Below are 22,116 nucleotides of genomic sequence, written 5' to 3'. Positions count from 1 at the left end.
AGAGAAAGAAGAAATATACCTTCCGGAAACATTTAAAACACAGTATTTATATGTACATAGTATATTTGCTTAAAACAAATTCAAGTTTATAATCCCTACCCATGTGCAATGTACCTTTAAATTTTATAGGGTACCCTATGCTTTGGCAAGTATACTGATTTTCTGGTGGGTATTCTTGTAATATATTGTATTTGCAACCCAACCTATAGCTTTCTGGGTAAATTTATTTTAGCCATTTGGCTTTTCTCACCATATGAACCCAAGCAAGTGCACTTAAGTTCTGGTATTATTTTGTTAGGAGAATGGAAAAAAGAATCAGGAAAAGAATGGAAAAGAATGGAAAAAAGATGGCGATGATGATGATGACATTGACCGTGAGAATCACCAACGATAGTGTATGCACACACACACACACACACACACACAGTCACTGTTACAGGCATTTTATCCAAGCTCATTTAATCCTAACTACTCTCGTAGATAAGGGCTGATATCACCCCACTGTACAGATGACAAAGCTGAGGAGGAGTGGGGCTCAGTGACGTGCCCAGCCACGACCCCCAGAGCTGGAGTGTGGGCCTGGGCGGTGTCGCTCGGGAGCCTACACACTGAAGCCCGTGCTACACGACTTCTGAACATGTCTTTGGAAGAGGTATCAAATAGGATTTTTATAAACAAATGATTTAAAACTAGAAAAACTGTGAAGTAAAGTAAAATAAAATTCCACCTAGTGTAGGTACTGGCTCCTGCCTGGATGAGAGTTGGCATGACAGCTATGAACAGCCCCAGCTGCACATCCTGCATCACCAGCATCCCAAGCAGCACGGCGCTGTAGTCGAGGTCGCCTGCTTGAGAAAAACAGTTGTTGAAAACAAATGTTTACAGCATTTTAACGTGTCCAAGTCAAAATAAAGTCATCATGTGTATTTCTAAGATAATTCAAAAAAATTTGATACTTTAAATGACAACACAGACTTTATATTTTCTTTGAGAGCAAACACTGTAATATTTTAAAGGTTGAAGAACTTTTGTAAAGAAAATCTCCCAAATATTTCCACGAGTTGTTACTTATATAATTATGGAAAAGTGACATTATGACAAGATGGCATGGCAAACAGTATGACAGGCCTGGATAAGCACACCAATTTCACTCTGTCTCAAAGACACACGACACAGCCATCTCCATCATCAACCTCTACCTCTTCCCTAAGCTATTCAAGAGACCTGGCCGCAACCCTTTCCGGTCACATCTGCTCGGCAGAGCAGGGCTGCACCAGTCACTTGCCCTCAAACCCGCCATCACCACCACACTGAAGATCCCTTCCCTTTGAGACAAATGCAGATTTGACATAGAAACACGACTCATGGACAGAGGAGAAAAGCAGTAACCAGCACTGGCTGAAGGCACCACACAACCTCTCTGGAAAGAAGAAAACGAGACATTTTTGTGAATGCAACACTTCACACAGACCTCCAAATGTCTCCAATTTCAACCAACAGCTCTTGACTTTGGTCCTTTTAAAAGTGCTTCGAAACACTAAATTGTCATGTCCTCCCTCTGCCCCCAGCATCCCTAAATAATCTTTTCTTCTTTAAAAAAACACTACTATTGCCCTGGCTGGTATGGCTCAGTGGACTGAGCTCCGGACTGGGAAGCAAGTCCGATTCCCAGTCAGGGCACATGCCTGGGTTGCGGGCCAGGTCCCCAGTAGGGGGTGTGTGAGAGGCAACCACACACTGATGTTTCTCTCCCTCTCTTTCTTTCTCCCTTTCCTTCTCTCTAAAAATAAATAAAATCTTTTTAAAACATAAAAAAAGCTATTATTGACAGTAACATATAAAGACCAAACGGATAATCTTATTTATATAAAAGCAGAAAAACAAAACCAAACAAAATCAAAATCCCTCATCACCAGCAAAATGTCACACTTTAATTAGAAGTTCAAGTAATCCTTTTAGAAGTTTTGTTTTACTGTACAGAGTTATATTTTTGGTGAATGAAATATCTAGACTTAGAATTTTAAAACATTCTAAATGGATAATCACATTAGGTTGATATCAGAGATTTGTATCTTGAGGGTTATTCAACTTAATAGAGAGTGAAGAATAATTTCCTCACAAGAAATACTGAACACTTTGGACACTACAAAAATCTACTATTTTCAACCTTCACCTTGACGGGCTACGATAACTGCGACTCTTTTGATCTTGGGAAATTGGTTAGGTAGTAAGCACTCAATTACACCATGGCCATCCTCCCGCAGTCCTTACACCAAATTAATGTGTTTCAGACTGTATCATTACTGTACCTCTTCTTGATTTAGAGGAAATACAAAATCTCTAATTACATTTCGTTTTTTAGAAATAGCATTTGATATACTGCCAGCATTTTATAAATGTTTTAAAATTTTTGTTCTAGCCCTAACTGGTGTGGCTCAGTGGATTGAGTGCAGGCCTGTGAACTGAAAGGTCGCAGTTCAATTCCCAGACAGGGCACATGCTTGGGTTGCAGGCCAGGTCCTCAGCTGGGGGCGTATAAGAGGCAACCTATCGGTGTATTTCTTGCATATCGATGTTTCTCTCCCTGTTTCTCCCTCCATTCCCCTCTCTAAAAAGAAATACATTTTTAAAAAAATGATTAATTTTTGTTCTATTCTTTCACATAGTGCAAAAGAATAGAACAAGACACCTACTGAATTCAATAGCCATTCAATTATCCACCACCAGGCCACAGGCACCAGGGAGCAGAGCCAAGGGACCCTCCCTGCGGGTCCTGCTGCAGGACCCCTGCCGCTCTCAGGAAGCGTCTGCTCGTGGGCAAAGGCCCTGCCACCGAAGGAGACAGACAAACGCTTATAGTTGTGATCAGCATAAAATGTAAACAGTTCAGTCGAGACAAAGGAGAAAATAATGATTTATATGGAAATATGAAAATTAGAGATACTACTTTTTAATATTTCTCACCTGTGTGCATTTTGTACTGTTTAATTTTTGTGCTTATTCCTACTATAAGAATTGTATTTTTCCTGTTTTCCATTTCTTTTATTAAGTGCTTTAAATGTATAGAGAACAAAGAATGTAACAAATAACCACATGCACTACCGAATTTTGCTAAATCTTAAACTTTTGACACGTTGGCTTCTGAGTTTGAAAAGAAGACACTGCAGGTACTGCAGCTGAGCCGCCAGCCATCTACTGCTGACCCCCTCTCTCCTGCCACACCCCCGCCTTGTTTTTAACGTTTGTTATCCCCGTGAATGCTCTTCTACTCTAGCATCACAACATCTCTGTGTTTGGGAACAATACTGAGCTTATTATTTTGTAATTTTAAACTTTATATAACCCATATTTCTGCAACTTGCTTTTTCTGCTCACCATTATATCTGAATTATCCACACAAAACTATGATTCATTTTTCTAAGTGCTGTAGAATACACCACAATTTACCCACTCCCCAGTGGATGGGTGTCGGGAACCGCCCTGTCTGGTTTCAGAAGCTGTAATCCCCACCCAGGCTAAGGCTGAGGGAGCGACCTTGGACCCTAAACCACCAAGGAGACAAAAGCTTATCTCCCTGGCAGGAGCGTTGCTTCTGCTCCTTTCACCTCATCCATAATTGGCCCCCAATGCTTGGTTGGTTAGCCAATGACAGGTAAGATTCCCCAAGGGGGGAATGACCTAAGACAGGCACGATCACGTGGGAGGCCCCCAAGGAAGGACTTTGGGGGCTACAGCAAAAGGGGGTGATGGACCCTCGCCCTCAGCTTTGACATAGCCTGAGTCCTCATTGTCTGCAAGAAAATCTCCTAATTTCTTGGTTGCCTTAGTTCCCTTGCTCCACTTAAGCCTGAAACAATGACAGAGGGTGGTGCAGCCCTGTGCTGGAAAGGGCGGGTTTCCGGGGTGATCAGGCTTAAGAAAGAATATGTAAAATCCTGTGAAACCTGCTTTGTTTAGAATGATCTCAATGAAATGATAAGGGCCCAAACAAGAAGTAAGTTTGTTCCTCAAAGTGTTACAGCTCTTTAGCTATCTGACTCTGACTCAAAATAGGCTCTCAGAGTTCTCTGTTATCCATTGTTTGATCCTTACTTCCTGGCAATGATTAATGAGCTTTACCTGAATTCTTGTGTAAACAAACCCAGTAAAAGCCCATTGAGGAAAAGGCTCTTGGTCCTTCTCCTTTAAGAGATTGGCCACCTTTCCTCCCCAAGCAGATCATGTCTCGGTAGACTTATTCTCATCCCTGGTGGCTGGGGGTGGGGGAGCCCTGCGGGTGGAGCCCCCCCACAGATGGGTACTTGGGCCTTCAAATTTTCCACTACCACAAACACGCTGTAATAAACATTCTAGTACACTTACTAGGAACAACCCCTTCCCTTGCTTGTGTTTTCCTAAGATGTCCCCCAGCTACTCTTGGCCTTATGCCCTACCTTCCTGCACAGCTCCCACAGTGGTCAGGGTGCTCCACCCGGGCTTGGAGAGCAGCCCCCTTCCACTGTAAGCAGTGGCCTATTTCAAATGGTTACAGGGTGGGGTCTCTGACATGCCTGGGTTTCCCAGGGAAAGCCCCCAAGGGTGGCCTCTGGGGTCCAAGCTGCATGGAGCTGCTGGCAAGTCTCATTCCACACTTTGGTATCAGGAGCTCACAGTTGCCACACCTTCGCCACTTTTTATCAGAATCCAGCTGCCACTGTGACCTCCAGCTGCTTGACCCCTGGGTTCTGAGCACAGGCATTGAAGAGTGAAGTTAATCTATCGGCCGCCTTTGTGGGTTTGGACACCCAATATCTGAAATACAGGCTGGAAATCTTGAAAAATAGAAAAGGAACAGACTTGGGTGGCAGCGACAACTAATGAAAACCCAAACATGAAGAGTTATAAAGGCATTACTCTCTGGCATCTCCTCACACTTTAGTGGGCAAGTTGGTGGGTATATAGCTTTGCATGACTTCAAACTTTATGTAAATATATCAGGTCAGATGCCTTCTGTATCTTGTACTCTGCCCCCCTCCCATATTGCAGATTAATCCATTTTTACTTCCGTGGTATTTCAGTATCTGAATACACCATAATTTCATCATTGGTTGTATTACTGAATACTGAGATTACTTATAATTTTTGCTATTAAAAATTCTTTTGAATATTCTTTCACATTTGTAAGTTTTCTAGGATATGGTTCTAGAAATGGAAATTTCTGTCTGGGAGAGTTCTCCAATGTAGCTAAACCAATTCACAACCCCATTGACAGTCCATAAGTTTGGGGACTCTACATACGGCATCAGTTTAAAACCTTCTGCCAGCTCAAAAGTGAAATGACGTGTTAGTGGTCTTCACCTGTATCTCCCTAATTACAAGTGAGGTCCAGCATCTTTTCCCACTTATTGGTCATTCAGGTTTCCTCCCCTGTTAAGTTTTCACTTGGATGTTTTGCCTATTTTCCAATTGAGTTTCCTTGTTTTGATTTGTTGAAGTTCTTGATATATTCTAAATATTACTCCAGCATGTATTTTATTCATATGTATGTATATCTATATCGATATAGATACAGATATGGCAAATGTGTTCTCTCAGTCTGTGACCTATAAAAATAACTTTTTAATAAAAATTACAAAGTTTGTGTTCAAATGTATCAATATTTTCTCTTTTGGATTCTGTGTTTTACATCTTAAGAAATTCTCTTTACTGTAAGGTCCTAAGGGTATGTTCCCACATTTTCCTCTAACAGCTCTGAAGTTTTGCTCTTCACGTTTAGGTGTTGAATCCATGTAGAATTTATTTTTGTGTGCAGTTCAAGGTAGGGCTCTACATGTTTTTTCATATGGACAACCAGTTCTCATTCACCGATCAGCCCCCTTCCTCCCACTTCTGTGCAGTGTCTGAGCTGCCCACTCCCCAGAGGAGAGGGCGCTCCGCCAGGCAATGCCACGCTGCCTCAAGTGTGGTCACACTGCAGTATGTCTTACCATCTCAGCTCAAATTAACGTGGGCTGCTCTGGGCCGTTGTTCTTAAATAAAGTTTAGGATTAGTTTGCAAGTTTCATGAAAAAATCTTGCCCGATTTGTTACCGGGATAGCTGTGACTTTATAAATTTAGGGAGAAACATCATCTTCACGTATTGAGGCTCTTCATCCCTGTGCTCTCTCTTCAACAACATTTTGTAGTTTATTGTTAAAGGTCATACATATCCTCTGAGATACATCCCTTAGCACCTTGTACTTTTTGTAGCTATTGTAAATAGAAGGTTTTTTTAAAAATTATGTTTTCTAACTGTGCTGCAAGTATATTACATTTTAACATTTAAGTATACATTTTCTTATTAAAGTGTAAGTCCTTCCGTGTGTCTACTCGCCTCCCAAACATGCAATCCATTAAATAACTCCTCCAATCTTGTTATAGTCTAGAGTTTTAGCTTGGCCTTTTTTAAATATGCAAAGAAACCTCCTTTTCTAACAGTCCATAGGTAATTAAACCTACCAACTTAAAAAAAAAAAAAAAACATCACTCTGTGTGCCTGTTTTCACATGCCACGTTCTCCTTGTGCTTCCATTTCTTCCTGCCTAGCCCATCCTCTTCCAGTGCTTCAGTGTGGGACTGGATAGACAATCGATGCTCTGAGGCCTGCGTGTGTCCAGAAATGCCTCTATTTCATCTGCACTCTTCAGTAACAGCTTTGCTGGGCTTGGACGCCTTACCTGGCCCAGCGTGTAGAAGGAGTGACTCCACCGTCATGTACCACTTAGTGCTGCTGCGAAGATGCGTGCTCCTCCCTTTGGGATCACCTGTCTTCTCCTGATAAGTGTCTACATTTTCTCTTTGCCCTTGAAGTGCTGCTGTTCTACTGGGACATGACGAAAGTGAATTTATTTTCCCTTTTCCTGCTCAGTTTTGGAGACGTACATTCAATCTAAGGGCCCACATCTCTCTCCAATTCTGAAAAATTACCAGAGTTTCCCACCCTCCTCCCAGGACATCTATGATATATATACCGAGCCTCTCATCTATTCTCCAAGTTATTTCCCTTTTCTTCTGTCTATACTGTGCCCTTAGTGTGTAATATAATTAGACATGATATCTTCATTTATGTCTGAGTGTTTCAAACATGATTATTTTTAAGTCTTTATTAGACTTTTCCATGAATAAGGAGAGTTCGTATTCCGACAACTGAGTTTGTTAGCTATCTTTTCTAGCCACTGATTTTTTCATAGGTGCTGGTATTACAGTGTATAGGTTATGTTAGGAGTTGTTCTTATTTTCCTACGTCATTCCTGGTGCCCTCCTTCATCTCCCTCTGTCAGTTGGTCTTGTAAGGGAAGGTCCTAAGCTCCAGGCCACAGAGACAATGGGAATGAATGAGACCACCAGGGTGGTGGTACATGACAGTGGAGTCACTAGCAAGTGCAGTTGCTAGCAGGAAGGCTGCACCTATGGCCCACAAATCAGCAGAAGGGACTGGCTATTTTAGTTTTTCCAGCCTCCTCTCACCAGGAGGAAGCCCCTGATGTCAAGCAGTGAGTGTGGTCCTTGTGTTCTCCTATGACTTGAGAAGCCCACAGGCCCTTGGCCAGTCTTGAGCATCTCAAGGTCAGTGTTACTGCAGAGGTCGGCCACACCCCTGGGGTGTTCTCTCCATGTTCCCCTCTCATTAGCATGTTGGTGCAGGGTGAAAATCAGTTTAAAGATACAATGACGTTTCAACCCTGTTTTTTACTGACTTTTACAAAATAAGAACAGTGAAAATTACCATAACGAATAAACATGGTGTAAAAAATGGCAATGCTATCAAAGCTTAACTGCATACGAAAGACAGCGCCACCAAGCGACATCTAAGAATGTTCATTCCTAAGCTTCTGGTGAAGTCTGATCTCACTACACAGTAATGCTTTAGAGATGCCAGTGTTTTACATACATACACGAAACTAACATCAAAGTTTAAGAGGTGAAAATACCTTTAATTACCAAAGTACCTCACATATTTCACAGAAGAAGGTATCAAAAGTATGTCAATTCCCAGTACTTGCCAGAATCTAAGCAGAGTACATTAAGCTTTTTCTTTTTTTTCTTTTTTGAGGCTGCATATAACAATGCCAGTTGACGGCAGTGTGGGCAATAAATCTCCCATAAGCAGAATTCTGGTACTGGGAAGTTTCAGGTTTGGTGCAGCACATTAATCTCTTAAACCCACCAATTCTAGAGTACATTTTTCTTTACTTTTTTTATCCTCACCCTAGGACATTTTTTTCATTGCTTCTAGAGAGATAGGAAGGGAGACAGAGAAAAACATCGATGCGAGAGAGAGCATCGACTGGTTGTCTCTTGTATGTACCCAGACTATAGAGGTCACACGTGTCCAGATCAGGAATAGAACCTGCAACCTAGGTTTGTGCTCTGACCAGGAATCAAATGCATAACCTTTCAGTTATGGGACAACGCTCCAACCAACTGAGCCACAGTAGCCAAGGCTCCATAGTACGTTTATCAATGTAGGTCCATTTCTTTTAAGCATGGTCCTCAAACTATTTTAAATTTATAAACATATAAAAACGTACTTTTCTTAATCAAGTGGAGGTTTGGAGAAGCTGAACTTATAATCAGTTCCTAAGGGAAAACCCACAATTGTTAGGAAAGCCCCAAGGAGGAAGTAGAGTTGCCATTTTTTCTAGCCGATTAAATATGTAATACTTCAACACGTAATTAGAAGACATTACCACCTACCTTCTTTTTCACCCCGGGCACTGCCCACGAGGAATCTGGACACTAAGGGTGTGCTTGATAAGGACAAGCAAGTAGAAATAAAAACGCTCTGAGTGGGTCTGATCTGTAAAAGGTGTCCCCACAACAAGCCAAACGCAATCATTAGTAGCGTCATGTAGCACGGTCCTTGCAGGGATATCTTCCACACCTTAAAGAGAACACAGTCATTTACACGCATCTCAGTGATGACAGACCACCTCCTGAAGGGCGTTACTCAGAGCACACACAGATAAGCCGTCTGGTAAGGGGGCGGGCCTGGATCTTTTAGGAACACACACAACGCACTGTGTGTCTTCAGGAAGAAATTCTGCAGTGGGCACACCAGCACAACACCCAAAGTTGTAATCTTAACAATACAGCAACGGTAAACACTAACACAAGCCTACCGAGTTCTAGGTGCCGTTACAGGGACTAAGCATGTTACAGGGTGCAGCCAAGAGGGGGACCCCAAATAGGCATTTTAAAATGGGGTGCAGAACTTAAAGTGTCTAGGAGATTTTGGGATGTCTCTATCCCCTCGCCCAGGGTGTGGGTTGGGGGAAGGGACAAATGAAGCAGGGCCATTGAGAGCTGTTTTGCATAGCAACAGCCTTGCAGCTAACCTCTGGGTTGGTCATTTAACATATCTATAGCCTTTGGCTGGTTGCATAGATATGTTAAGTAGCTGTGATCAGCTCTAAGACAGGGGAACAAAAGTAACTTCCCCACCCAGAAGTAACTTCCCCACCTAGATGTAAATGGGGGGGGTGGGTCCCCTGCGTTACAGCGCCTGCGTGGGAGCTCAGAGAGGATTGGCTCCAGGACATGGGGCCACGCCTGCCCAGACTCATGATGGCAGCCCAGTAAAGCTGGAAGGATACGAGTTCCAGCATGTGAAGCCGAGTGTGGGAGGAGTCGGAAATGGGGCTGCAGAGGAAGATTGGCCGCGGGGATTTAAAACCCAGATTTGGCGGCCATTGGGGAGGAGAACCATGTGGCTGTGGAGGTGCAGAGAGGATCACGGCCATTAGAAGGAGAACCATGCTGCTTTGAGGAGGAGAACCACGCGGCAGCCTTTGAGGAGGAGAACCATGCGCAGCCCTGCGAGGAGAAGTACACGGACGTGATAGAGTGGAGACTCCTGCAGCCCTGAGAAGAGAACCATGCGGCAGCCCTGAGGAGAGAACCACACGGCCTGGCAGAGTGGGGACCCCCACAGCTTTAGAAGGGGGAACCACCACCTGGTTTTAGCAGAGATCCTGGCGACTCAGCTGAGGGTGCTGGGAACCCAGGGAGGTCTCCCAGTCGAGAGGGAGTACTAACTGGGAAGAACCAGAGGACTACCTAAGCCATGGACTTCTATTTCCTTTCCTGAGATACAGTACTCTGGACTGGGCAAAGGGGGAAGGAAGGAAGGACTGTGTCTGTTTATGGGTGTTTTAAGGGACTTTGGGATTTTGGTAAAGACATTAGGTCACTACTTTAAGTTTGTATAGCATTAAATAAACATTTCCTTTCCTTTTCACAAATCTCTGGCACTGAGAGACGTCTTTCCTCTGGCAGCGGACATAATGGACCCGGGGCCCTCTTTCAATAATAGTATATCATCCCAGGCCCCCCTTGTTGTGTTCTGTAACAAGCACACATCTCTCTCTAGATATATCTGCATGCTTATAATTTAATCCTCAGAACACACCTTGGAGGTGGATATCACTGCCTCCCCCATTTCTAGATGAAAACACTGAAGACCAGTCAGAGACTGGGTGACTTGACCAGGGTCCCATGGAAGTCAACATCAGGACATAAACCCAGGCAGCACTGGTTGGCAATCAAACAAATATTGATTAGACACCTTGGTACGCACTTAGCACAGCACTAAACACAATGGAAAATGTGAAAAACCAGGTTTGATCCTAACCTTCTGTGGTTTTCAATCTAGTTGAACAGACAACATAATAAAAACTATTGATATTTACACAAATATGAGTATTACATATTAACAAAAGAAGTTAACCTCGGATCTTCCAGCAAGATGGAGGCATAGGTGAACGTACCGTACCTCCATGCACAACCAAGATTGGAACAACAACAATTTAGAGGCAGAATAACACCCAGAACTGACAGAGAATTTATCTGAATGGAAGTCGGACAGCCAAGAAGTTGAAGTAGATCCATTCATCCAGACCGGTAAGAGGGGTGGAGACGAGCGCGCAGGACGCAGCGTGCGGAGTTCGGGGAGAGCTGGGCACCTAAGGCAACCGGGAGCGAGTAAGCCATCTGGGGCGCACAGCGGGTGGACCCTGAGTACGCAAGCGGCAACTGGCGGACCCAGTGAGGCTGCAATTGTGGACCAGGACAGAGCGCACAGCCCAGGATCCCCAGGAAGGGACTGAGATCCCAGGAGAGTGGGGCTGCTGCCATTGTTCCCTCCCGCCCCTGCCTCTGCCCCCACATACAACGTCACAACCTAGCGACTGGGGTGCCCAGCCCTGGTGAACACCTAAGGCTCCGCCCCTCACCGTAACAAGAGCGACCAGACAGGGGGAAAAAAAGAGAGAGCAATGGCTCAAATAGAAGAACAAATCAGTGCCCCAGAACTCATCCTTTTGAGCAACCAAGAAATAGCTAACCTATCAGATGCACAGTTCAAAACACTGGTGATCAGGAAGCTCACAGAATTGGTTGATTTTGGGCGCAAATTAGATGAGAAAATGCAGGTTACCATAAAAGAGATGAAGGAAGATGCACAGAGAACCAACAGTGATGAGAAGGAAACTGGGACTCAAAACAACAGAGTGGACCAGAAGGAAGAAAAAAGAAACCAAACAGGAAATAATGAAGAAATAAGAATTCAAAAAAATGAGGAGAAGCTTAGGAACTTCCAGGACATCTTTAAACGTTCCAACATCCGAATTATAGGGGTACCAGAAGGGGAAGAGGTAGAGCAACAGATTAAAAACGTATTTGAACAAATAATAAAGGAGAACTTCCCCATTCTGGCAAAGGAAATAGACTTCCAGGAAATCCAGGAAGCTCAGAGAGCCCCAAAGAAGTTGGACCCAAGAAGAAACACACCAAGGCACATCATAAGTACATTAGCTAAGGTAAAAATGAAGGAGAGAATCCTAGAAGCAGCAAGAGATAAGGGGACAGTCACCTACAAAGGAGTTCCCATCAGACTGTCAGCTGATTTCTCAAAAGGGACCTTACAGGCAAGAAGGGGCTGTAAAGAAATATTCCAAGTCATGAAAGACAAGGACCTATATCCCAGACTACTCTATCCAGCAAAGCTCTCATTTAGAATGGAAGGGCAGATAAAGTACTTCTCAGATAAGGTCAAGTTAAAGGAGTTCATCATCACCAAGCCCTTATTATATGAAATGTTAAAGGGACTTATTTAAGAAAAGAAGATTAAAAAAAAACATGTATAGTAAAAGGACAGCAAACTCACAATTATTAACAACCACACCTAAAGCAAAACCAAAAGAAACTAAGCAAACAACTAGAACAGGAACAGAACCACAGAAATGGAGATCACATAGAGGGTTAGCAACAGGGAAGTGGGAGGAGGAGAGAGGGGGAAAAGGTACAGAGTATAAGCATAGATTGTAGGTTGAAAATAGATAGGGGGAGGGTAAAGATAGTATGGGAAATGTAGAAGCTAAAGAACTTATAAGTATGACACATGGACATGAACTAAATGGGGGAATGTGGGTGGGAGAGGGTGTACAGGGTGGAGGGGAGTGAAGGGGGGGAAATGGGACAACTGTAATAGCATAATCAATAAAATATATTAAAAAAAAGAAAAAAAGAAGTTAACCTCAAACTCATCCTAGTCTATGTTAAAGCACTTGTTCATTTTCACCTCACTGCACCCTCCCAATCAAAACTGATTCCCTCCCAGGCCCTCGACCAAAAGAGCTCGTGGGGACCCAGAGAGGGGGCAGGAGATGCAGAGCTCAGCACAGCTCTGGGGCAGTGAAGTCAAAGGCAAACATTCTGAGGCCCCACCAGCTGGCCAGCCTCATCTGTGCCTCAACACACCTACTCACCTTCAGGTACTGTAGAGGATGTGAGCTTTTCCCTCCCCTGCTCTGGTTCTTGGTAAAAAGCAACACTTCTTGCAAAACCAATGACATTTTCCTTGGGAATCAGGACAGCTGGGAGGTTCTTCCTGAGGCCAGTCTTGATTTCCTACTGTGGCAAACAAGCAGAGGCACACCCTGGGCCTCCCTAGAGCTATGACCAGCTGGCAGCCTACTGGTCTACCACGGAATTTTCTAACTTCCAGAAATGAATTACAGGAGCCTCCCAATGCCATCAAGTCCTGACTGGTGGGAGACTAAAAGAGTAATTGAACTGAGTGCTTGGCCCTCAACGCAGAGTCAAATCTGTCTTTTGCCCTGTGACAATGGCCAGCTCGGGCCCCACTCTCTCCTTCCAGAAGGGCAGAAGTTAGCTCCCAATGGCTGCTCCTCAGTAGTTCAAATTTCATGCCTCAACTTCGCATGTTTGGCAGTGATGTTATCATAAAACGTATCTCTTCCTAATCATTCTTCCTCTTCCTGTATAGATGAGCTAACAAATGATGAAGGACCAGAGAAGACCCACACAGTCAGCTGCAGCAACTAAGGAGGCCGGGCATGTCGGGTTTTAGGGTTCACAGGTAGTAGGTAGTCCCTTCTGTAAGTCGTGTTAGCTCTCAAATAGCATATTCCTGCCTACAAGGGATACCTAAAGCTCAGGCTTGAACCTGTTACCAGCTTGCTGTGCACCTTGGGTAGGTAACAATCTCTTCTTTAGTTTCCACATCCATAGAGAAAGGTGAGACTAAAACAATTTTTGAGGTTATTACCAGAGTAAGCCTTTGACTTTATTATCTGGTGTCCTGCTGCACCTTGGCCTGAAGGACTGGAATCCTTTGAGCCTGAGAAGCAAGGTGTGGAGGGGATGACAGAAAAGACTCCGGGGAGTGTCCTTTAGAAACTTCGTGTTCAATGTGGGGCCCTGGACCAGAGTGTCTCACCCTCAGACGCAGGCCCTCAGGCTGCCCACAGCAGTGGCTCCGGTTCAGCAGGAGCCCCAGACAATTCCTCAGACATCAGAGTCTGGGAAGCACTGACCGGAGAATTGCCTCCACCAAGGCCCTGCTCCCTGTGCATCTGGACCCCATGCTCAGATGCACACACAAGCACCTGCACACCCTCTTGAGTTCTGCTTTCCTCTTTCCTTTCCTAGGATTTCTGTTCACAACTCCCACACTTCCTTTCAAAGCCCCCAAATATAAGCCCAAAAGGGCAGGGACCAAGTTGACTGTATACACTGCCTTCCACTGAGAAGCTACCAGAGTGTCTGGAACATCATACTCAACAAATGTTTGTTGGGAGAACAAATAAGGAATAAAAGAGAAGAAAGTACAACTTTTGCCTCCGATTATTTTATAATCTATTCAGAGAGACAAAAACGGATGAACTGCTGTGATACAAAACTAGGAGAACAGTGTAAGTGAAGCTGGAAGAAGGAAGTGAGGCAGTGGAGGGCGACTTATGAGGAAATGACGTCGACAGTCGATGGTGCCGCGGGCAGAACAGGGAGACCGCCTTCCTCGGTGTCGAGGAAGACGTCGTCTTTAGACTTCGGTGTTTTTCATATAGTTTCTAGTCAGACATTTAGAATACTTCAGAGAAGAGCTAAGCGGGGCCTTCCAGCAATTACTAACATTTCAAAAGCCCTATTCAACAATTTTCTGCCATGACAGGGACACATGGGCAACCAACCCAGAGAGCAGGAGAGCGATTACACGAGTCATTCCAGGGGCTCCATGGTTTTGCCCGTTACTCATGTCTGAGAAACTTTTTAAAAACGTGTCAGTAATGTAGTTGACCAGGAAGATACAAATCCTCTGCAATCGGAGCCCGTGGGCCTGGAAAGGGATACGATGCATTCCCGGTGCATGTCAAGTTTCAGGGCTGCCACAAGGGGGCAGCAGCCAAGGCTCCCTGCGCTTGGTCAGTGAGGACCCCTGTCAGAGCTGAATGGCCAGTACAGACCTCAGCTCACCCCACAGAAGACATAAAGAACACGCCCAAAGTCACTGAGTGTGTGCCCTCCCACTTACCAGACAGCACAACACTTACCAGGCTTACATGACGCAAATCTTCCTTCCTGAGCCCTCCCAAAAGCTGCTTCACCAAGTGTAAACTGATAAAGGTACACGGCTTTTATACTGAAAATGATGTTAACATTGTGTTGTATTATCATTATTGTCCTGTATAACACTGAATACTACAGTGGAGAAAATATAAATTATAAAAACTTAAAGCTGGAAGAAACTTTAATTTTCTAAATCCATCAGTGGCGCCCAAGACATGAGGCACCTTGCAGAGACGGTGATGCTGGTCGATGGAGAGCCAGGCCTCGGCCCCTCTTTGCTCCAACCATGAGGGAGCCGTTGCCGTTTGCCGTGAACTGCTCTAAACTGAACACACGCAGGAACCCAGACGAGCCTGTGCTGCGCCGAGAAACAGGCCCCGCACATTCCCGGAGCCGCACCAACACGGTGTCCTGCGTGGGCTCCCGGCTCCTTTGGAGAGCCTGGAGGCCCTCATCGCCCAGGCTGCCTTCCTTCCACCCCACCCACCACAGGCCTCAACAGGATCAACAGGAAGGACGTGGTCACTTTCCTTCAGGACCCAGGAAGGTGGCCGATTTTCTTTAGACTTTGGATTCAGATATTAATGTATGGAGGCTATCACACCAGAACCATGTAAAAAAGATATAAAAGTACCCAGAGAGAACGCTGAAGTAATTCAGAATGCTTTATGAAAAGGCATACCTTGAGAAGTATTTAAAGGAAGTGAGAGTGATCAGTAGATGGACAGATGGAGCTTTCAACAGAAAACAATGAGGCCAAAGGGAACAAGGTCAAGAAGGAACAACAGGATGCACTAAGGAGACGACTGGGAAAAGAGGTCGGCAAAGTGATGTTAGTTACTCCCTGAGAGCAACACAAGACTTTAAATGACGAGCTTATTTTTCCTTATCATAAAAAATACATATGGGTTATGACAAAAAATCTGAGAAATATGGAGAAGAAAAGGAAGCCATCCACGGTTACTTGGTACACTATTTCCTGCTGCTTTTTCCTGTGCGTTGGGCTCCTTTGCGATTGCCATGGTCATGCTATATGCTCATTTTTTTTCTTATTAAATTTAGCATTTTAACATATTATTCTTTGTTACTACATGTTCTTATATTTTTAATGGCTACACAATATTCCACCAAGTAGTTATATCGTAGTTTAACCATCAGATACTCAGGTTGCTTCTAATCTTTTATAAAAATGCTGTAATGAGGAGCTGAAAACCTTTTGTGGGTTAATTTTTTTTAAAAAAAAAACCTTATATTTGAGTCTTTCCTTTGGACAGAAACCCAGGAGCAGAACTATTAGGTTAAAAGATATGAACAGATTAAGGCTCTTACGTCAAATGGCTAGACTGCTCTCCAAAAAGGGCGTTCCAGTAGCAACTGTCATTAACCCGGTGCAAGAATGCATATCTATCACCCCTTATAGTCATTAAAAAACCCCGTGCTCACGTGAGTCTAGCATTCTAGCTAACACTGGTAGGCAAATGGTGCCTGGTTTTAACTGGTACCAGTTTTGGGGGTTTTTTTGCAGCCAGTAGCATTCCTTTCATTTCCCTCCCCTCCCCACCAGCTTGTTAATCTGCTGTTTTGTTCTTCTGTGGTGTGTTTGCTCCAGCTCAACTCACTTTCTACCCTGGAACACTTTAGCACGCAAAGTAATCATTGTAAAAGCAAACAAATTTATATAAAGCAACTGTTGCTGCCTTTATTTTACTATCTATTCAAATACATAGTCCTGTTATTAATCTTTCAAATATTTTCATTTAACAGCGACAGAATAAAATAAAAATTTGCTGCTTATTTAGGATTAGTAAATTTTTTCTAGAGTAACACACTGAATATTCAATACCTATGATATTTCAGCCTCTAACAATTTTGGACCTTCTTGGAGGGACCCATACTTTAAAGTTCAAGTGTATTATTTCTCAGACCTTTGCTGGAATTAGCCATGTGATAGCTAATTCCATTTATTCACCGAATTTCCACTTTTTCTAACATTTTTAATTTTTTAAAATTTAGGTTCCAAAATTAATATCAAACTAAAACATCATGTTCCATTCTAAAAATATTTCATTTGACAGCCAAGCATGAACAAATGTTAAAAGTAAATACACCGAAACCATGCTATGTTACCTCGGGGGCAATAACACAGACTGATGTCCTTACCTTTCTCAGTTTTTCTGGGGAAAACTCTAAGCCAACAAGAAAAAGAGTGAAGAACACACCAAATTCTCCTAATGTCTCCACTTGTACAATAGACTGAAAAACAAGAAAATATTAAAACCATATAATTTAATATTTGGCATATTGAGTGCACTTAACCGAACAATCTTGAACTAACATACTCAGTGGGACTGTCCCAAAAAAAGCACAGTATATTTTTAAAACAAGTAATTCTTTCCTCTATATCTGAGATAATCTGGATTTACTGATTATAGTTGTTTTTTTTTTTTCTTTTTTCTTAACTGGAGAAATAGTTGTTTTATTTTCTAGGAACTAGCTCAGGAATTCACCTGTTTTCAAGTTCACTAATGCCCCTCTGTTATCTTCCATAGCTCCTTTCTTTAGCTTTGTTTGGGGGATACAGAGGCATCAAACCTGAGTTTAACGATGAGTTAATTTAGAGTGGGTCACTCTTATTCGTGTTTCCATATGACTAGCTATATAAACTTTCTCTAGAGTACCACATTTGGTCACATTCCACAGATCTCGATGTACAATGTTCTTATGTTCTCTGTTTCCTTTGGTCCTTCATTTGCTATTTATTTTTTGTTTTGTAGTTTACTCTGTTCACTAGATTCCATATATAAGTGAAATCATATAGTATTTCACTTGGCTTACATAATACTCTCCCCAGGTCCATCCAGGCCTTCACAGCTTTTTCATCCACTTCTCTACTCAGAACCTGAGCTGCTTCCAAATCTTGGCTGTTGTAAATAGTGCTACAGTGAATGTACGGTGCATATGTTCTTTTGGATTAGTTTTTGAGGCTTCTTCAGATATATTCCCAGAGGTGGAATCACTGGATCATAAGCAGTTCCATTTTTAATTTTTTGAGGTGTCTCCATACTGTTTTCCACAGTGGCTGCACCAGTCTGCATTCCCACCAACAGTGCACGAGGGTTTCCTTTTCTCCACATCCTCACGAACACTTGTTGTTTGTTGATTTATTGATGATAGCCATTCTGACAGGTGTGAGGTGATATCTCACTGTGGCATTTTCTATTTATTTTTAATACTATTACACTACAGTACAGAATGGTTTATACTACTATATTTGGTATTATTTATATTATTTACAGTTGAGGTTCCCACTGTGGCCACTAACTGTTCAATTGTTTTAAATGTTCCCTGAACATCTGAAAACAAAACACGGACTCTCGTGTATCTCGCTGTCCTGACCCCAGCACACTTACTCGGTTTGTCAGCTGCAAACATTACGAATTCTTACCTCTTTTTACTGTATCTTTTCTCCTTTCACTCTCAACCTTTCTTAGTTGCTTTATTTTTACTCAATCTTTATTGTACTCCTCCCATACCATCTGCAAACCTGTATCTCTTAATAGAAAAGTTTACTCCAGCTACATTTATTGTTATAAGAAATAACTGTTCTTACTTCTTTTATTTTATGTCTTCTGGTTTTTATGTTTCCTTACTGCTTTTATTTTTTCTTTTACTTTTCTTCCATTAAAAAAATCAGGCTGTAACTTATGACTTCAAAGTAACGTACTTAAATCTACACTTCTCAAGTCAATAAATAAAAGCCTATCAACTTCCTCCTGGGAAAAGATAAGCATTTTGGTACAATTACACTTCCTCCATTACCTCCCTCCCATTATTAGCTAGTGTGTCCCTGCATTTTTATATCGATTAACTGTAATTACGTTATTTTTCCACGTATAGCTGATTTATTAAGAATTATAATATTTAGCCCTGGCTGGCATAGCTCAGTGGATTGAGCGCGGGCTGCGAACCAAAGTGTCTCAGGTTTGATTCCCAGTCGGGGCACATGCCTGTGTTGCAGGCCATGACCCCCAGCAACCACACATTGATGTTTCTCTCTCTCTCTTTCTCCCTCTCTTCCCTCTCTAGAAATGGATAAATAAATAAAATCTAAAAAAGAAAAACCTTGTTTAAAAAAAAAAGAATTATAATATTTAGCCCTGGCTGGTGTGGCTCAGTTGGTTGGACCATTCTTCTGTGAACCAAAAGGGTGCCAGTTCAATTCCCAGTCAGGACACATGCCTGGATTGAAGGTTCACTGCATGCAAGAGACAACTGATCAGTGTTTCTCTCCCTCCCCTTCTCCCTCCTTTCCCTGGGTCTAAAATCAACAGGCATGTCCTTGGGTGAAGATAAAAAACACTGTAGTATTTATAGTATCTAATTGTATCTATTACCTAGCTATTTAGCCTTAATTCTTTGCTTGTGAGCTACTATTGCTGTTAAGAAAAAAAAGAAAACTGAGAAAATACTTGTATTTGCTATTGCTTGCAAATACTCTGGAAAGGGGGAAATGGACATGAACAGGAAGAGATTTTTCAGTTATAGTTTTTATTGTTTTCGATCATGAGAACATTACCTGTTCAAAAATTAAATTAAAACCATTCTTCCCACAGGCCACCCTGCCAAGGTGAGCCCAGACCCCAGCCCATGAGGGAGCTCCCACATTGGTTAGCTATTCTACCACTCACTGAGGTTCCAGGCTTTTGCCTGAAATGGCTGAGCCCAGCTTCTCACCTGGCTAATCCTGTCTAGTGTTTACTTTGGTGTGATGATATCTTCATACCCTCTCCTTCGGTTTTCCAGTCCGGGGCAGTCACAGAGGGCCTCCTGACCTGGTACAGGCGTGTTAATCGGCAATAAGGAAATGAGGCTGCAAGTGGTGCAATCCACAGCTCTCCCCCGCTTGCCTTCTCCTGTTCTATCCACCTTCAAACCATCAGTGAGGTTTGAAAATTCTGTTGCTTATTTCTCCACCATCCTACATTGTTCCTTCTGTGTGGGCTCATGACAATTATTCTTGGCATTCTTTTCCTCCTATTTTGTCTGAATTGTGCATACTTAAATGAAAAATTCTGAAGCTGAAAAAATGCTGGGACCCTTCCTTAATGTCAAAAAGTGCTGTCAGTATAAAATGAAGCTCACCTCAATTTGTTTGGCAAACAGCCTCCAGCCAAAACAGCCCCAGCGCCTCACTGTCTCTTGGGGTTCTCACAAGACCCTACATTTAGGCTTGATAATCCCTCACTACTTTATTAGTCTTTCATTGTATTAAGAATTTTTTTTTTAAATTTTAAAGTTCTCTAACAGAAACCTTTTTTTAAAAAATTTATTTTCAGGTAAGGGAGGGATAAAGAGAGGGAGAGAAACATGGATATGTGAGAGAAACACTGATCAGTTGCCTCTCAAGCACCCTGGGCCCAGGGACCTGGCCCACAACCCAGGTATGTGCCCTGTCTGGGAATCGAATCGGTGACTTCAGTTCACAGGCTAGGGCTCAATCCACTGAGCCACACCAGTCAGGGCTGTATTAAGAATTTTTTTAAAAATACACTTAATCCAAGCCCTGGCTGACGTAGCTCAGTGGATTGAGCACGGGCTGCAAACCAAAGCGTCCAAGGTTCAATTCCCAGTCAGGGTACATGCCTGGGTTGCAGACCATGACCCCCAGCAACCACACATTGATGTTTCTCTCTCTCTCTTTCTCCCTCCCTTCCCTCTCTAAAAATAAATACATAAAATCTTTTAAAAAAATACACTTAATCCAGCATTTTTAGTTCCTTTCAGTCTCTGAATAATCTAGTCCATCAGATTACTGGAAATAGAATCTTTAAAACTAATATAATTTAAAGATATGATCAGGGTTATTTTATCTAATCAAGTCACCCATTCATTAATGAATAAACTGGCTTTTTTATAGCTTAGGGATTTCTTATGAAACTTTAAAGGGCATCTTCTTTAAAATGGTTTATAAGTGGGAGGGTGGAAGCAAAGGAGGGAGGTGGGTTTGGAGTGGGGGGAGGAGGGAGAAAATACAACTGTAATTGAACAATAAAATAACTAAAAGTAAATAAATAAAATGGTTTATAAGAAACTGTTATCTTCATTAATTCAAGTTTAAAAATTTTTTGTCTTTGTGAACGTTTCTTTTGTGTTCTGTCAAAGAGACAGTAAAATCATTAGGTTGTGTTCTTACCTTAATACTGTTCAGCCCTGAAGGCCCCAGAAGCACCCCACAGATGATGTAACCAAACATGGTGGGCAGTCCTATTGCTGTGCAGAGCCAGCCACAGGGCAAAGACAACATTCCTATGGTGACAATGTCCTAACACAAGAAAGAAACAAGAAACACAGAAATTTAAGATAATAGTTAGCAGGAAAGGGCTGGTGGATGGAAAAGGCAGGCGAGGACAGCACCCTGATTTCACTGAAAGGGAACAGAGAACACACAGTGGAACGGAGGACAGGGATTCTTCCCCTGCTGTGTACCACCGAGAAGCTGGAAACACTCGGAACGGATCTGAGAGCAGATGAAGTTGGCTCCTAAGGGTCTACCAAATTTAGCAAAATTTGTCTATTCTGCTTAATCCCCATGGTAGCAGGCTAAGAATTCCGAGTACTGGGACTCCATTTAGCTGTCTGCTCTGGGAAACCTTTAGAGCTGGCATCCTAGTTTAACTTCTTACCTTCTACACTGGTTTTCCCTCCATGCAAAGTCACTATAAGTGCCATAGTCATAACTGATGCAGGTAAGATTCATCATGGGTGCTAAAACTGCTGGTGAAAGTTTGACAAAGAGCAGGACATTCATATAGTCTCAAAATATTTCCCCAGAAATCACGTACTAATTACAAAAAAAAGTAAAAAAAAAAAAAAAGAGAGAGAGTAACTTACAGTGGAGACCCCACCCACTTGGAGGGCACTAATGAGTTCATTTTGCAGACTCAGCCCCTCCCCGGTGCCATTCCAGCCATAACTAAGGAAGGCGATTCATCTGCGGAGTTTATCTGTTGATTCCAGAGTCCTGGTAGGGGGACCAGCCCCTCCCAGTCGCCCTTGGGGATTACTCATCTTCCTCTCAGCCTGTCTATGCTGGCGCCACCTCTAACAGGGGGTTACCTGAGTTTCTTCTCCTGTACAAATCCCAGGGTCAGAGAGCTCTGTTAGAGACCTGACGATGTATCTGGAACCCGCCAACCTTCTCTCAGCAGGCTGGACCTCGTCACTCACAG

General features: G+C 42.9%; 1 protein-coding gene and 1 long non-coding RNA gene across 5 annotated transcripts in view; both read right to left on the bottom strand.

Annotated features, from left to right (window-relative positions):
* The window catches only part of TMCO3 (transmembrane and coiled-coil domains 3), a 49,849-nt gene that overhangs the window by 17,455 nt on the left and 10,278 nt on the right, over positions 1–22,116 (bottom strand). For 2 of the 4 annotated variants that reach the window (XM_028526668.2, XM_028526667.2), the window contains 4 exons: positions 21,081–21,209; positions 17,048–17,140; positions 8,717–8,903; positions 728–845 (listed from right to left, as the gene is read on the bottom strand). In XM_028526668.2, coding sequence (XP_028382469.1) covers positions 728–845; positions 8,717–8,903; positions 17,048–17,140; positions 21,081–21,209 — 527 coding nt within the window. Of the gene's footprint in view, positions 1–727; positions 849–8,716; positions 8,904–17,047; positions 17,141–21,080; positions 21,210–22,116 lie in introns of all 4 variants that reach the window. The other 2 variants (XM_028526666.2, XM_028526665.2) reach the window with 1 other exon arrangement.
* LOC118497407 lies at positions 10,405–17,041 on the bottom strand. The gene is made up of 2 exons (XR_004899932.1): positions 12,555–17,041; positions 10,405–10,748 (listed from the first exon to the last, which is right to left on the bottom strand). It is a non-coding gene; the product is annotated as an uncharacterized LOC118497407 (long non-coding RNA).

The sequence above is a fragment of the Phyllostomus discolor genome, chromosome 11, assembly GCF_004126475.2.
Source record: "Phyllostomus discolor isolate MPI-MPIP mPhyDis1 chromosome 11, mPhyDis1.pri.v3, whole genome shotgun sequence".
Lineage (NCBI taxonomy): Eukaryota > Metazoa > Chordata > Mammalia > Chiroptera > Phyllostomidae > Phyllostomus > Phyllostomus discolor.
The sequence above is the reverse complement of the archived record's forward strand: the minus strand, read 5'-3'. Positions and strand labels throughout refer to the sequence as shown.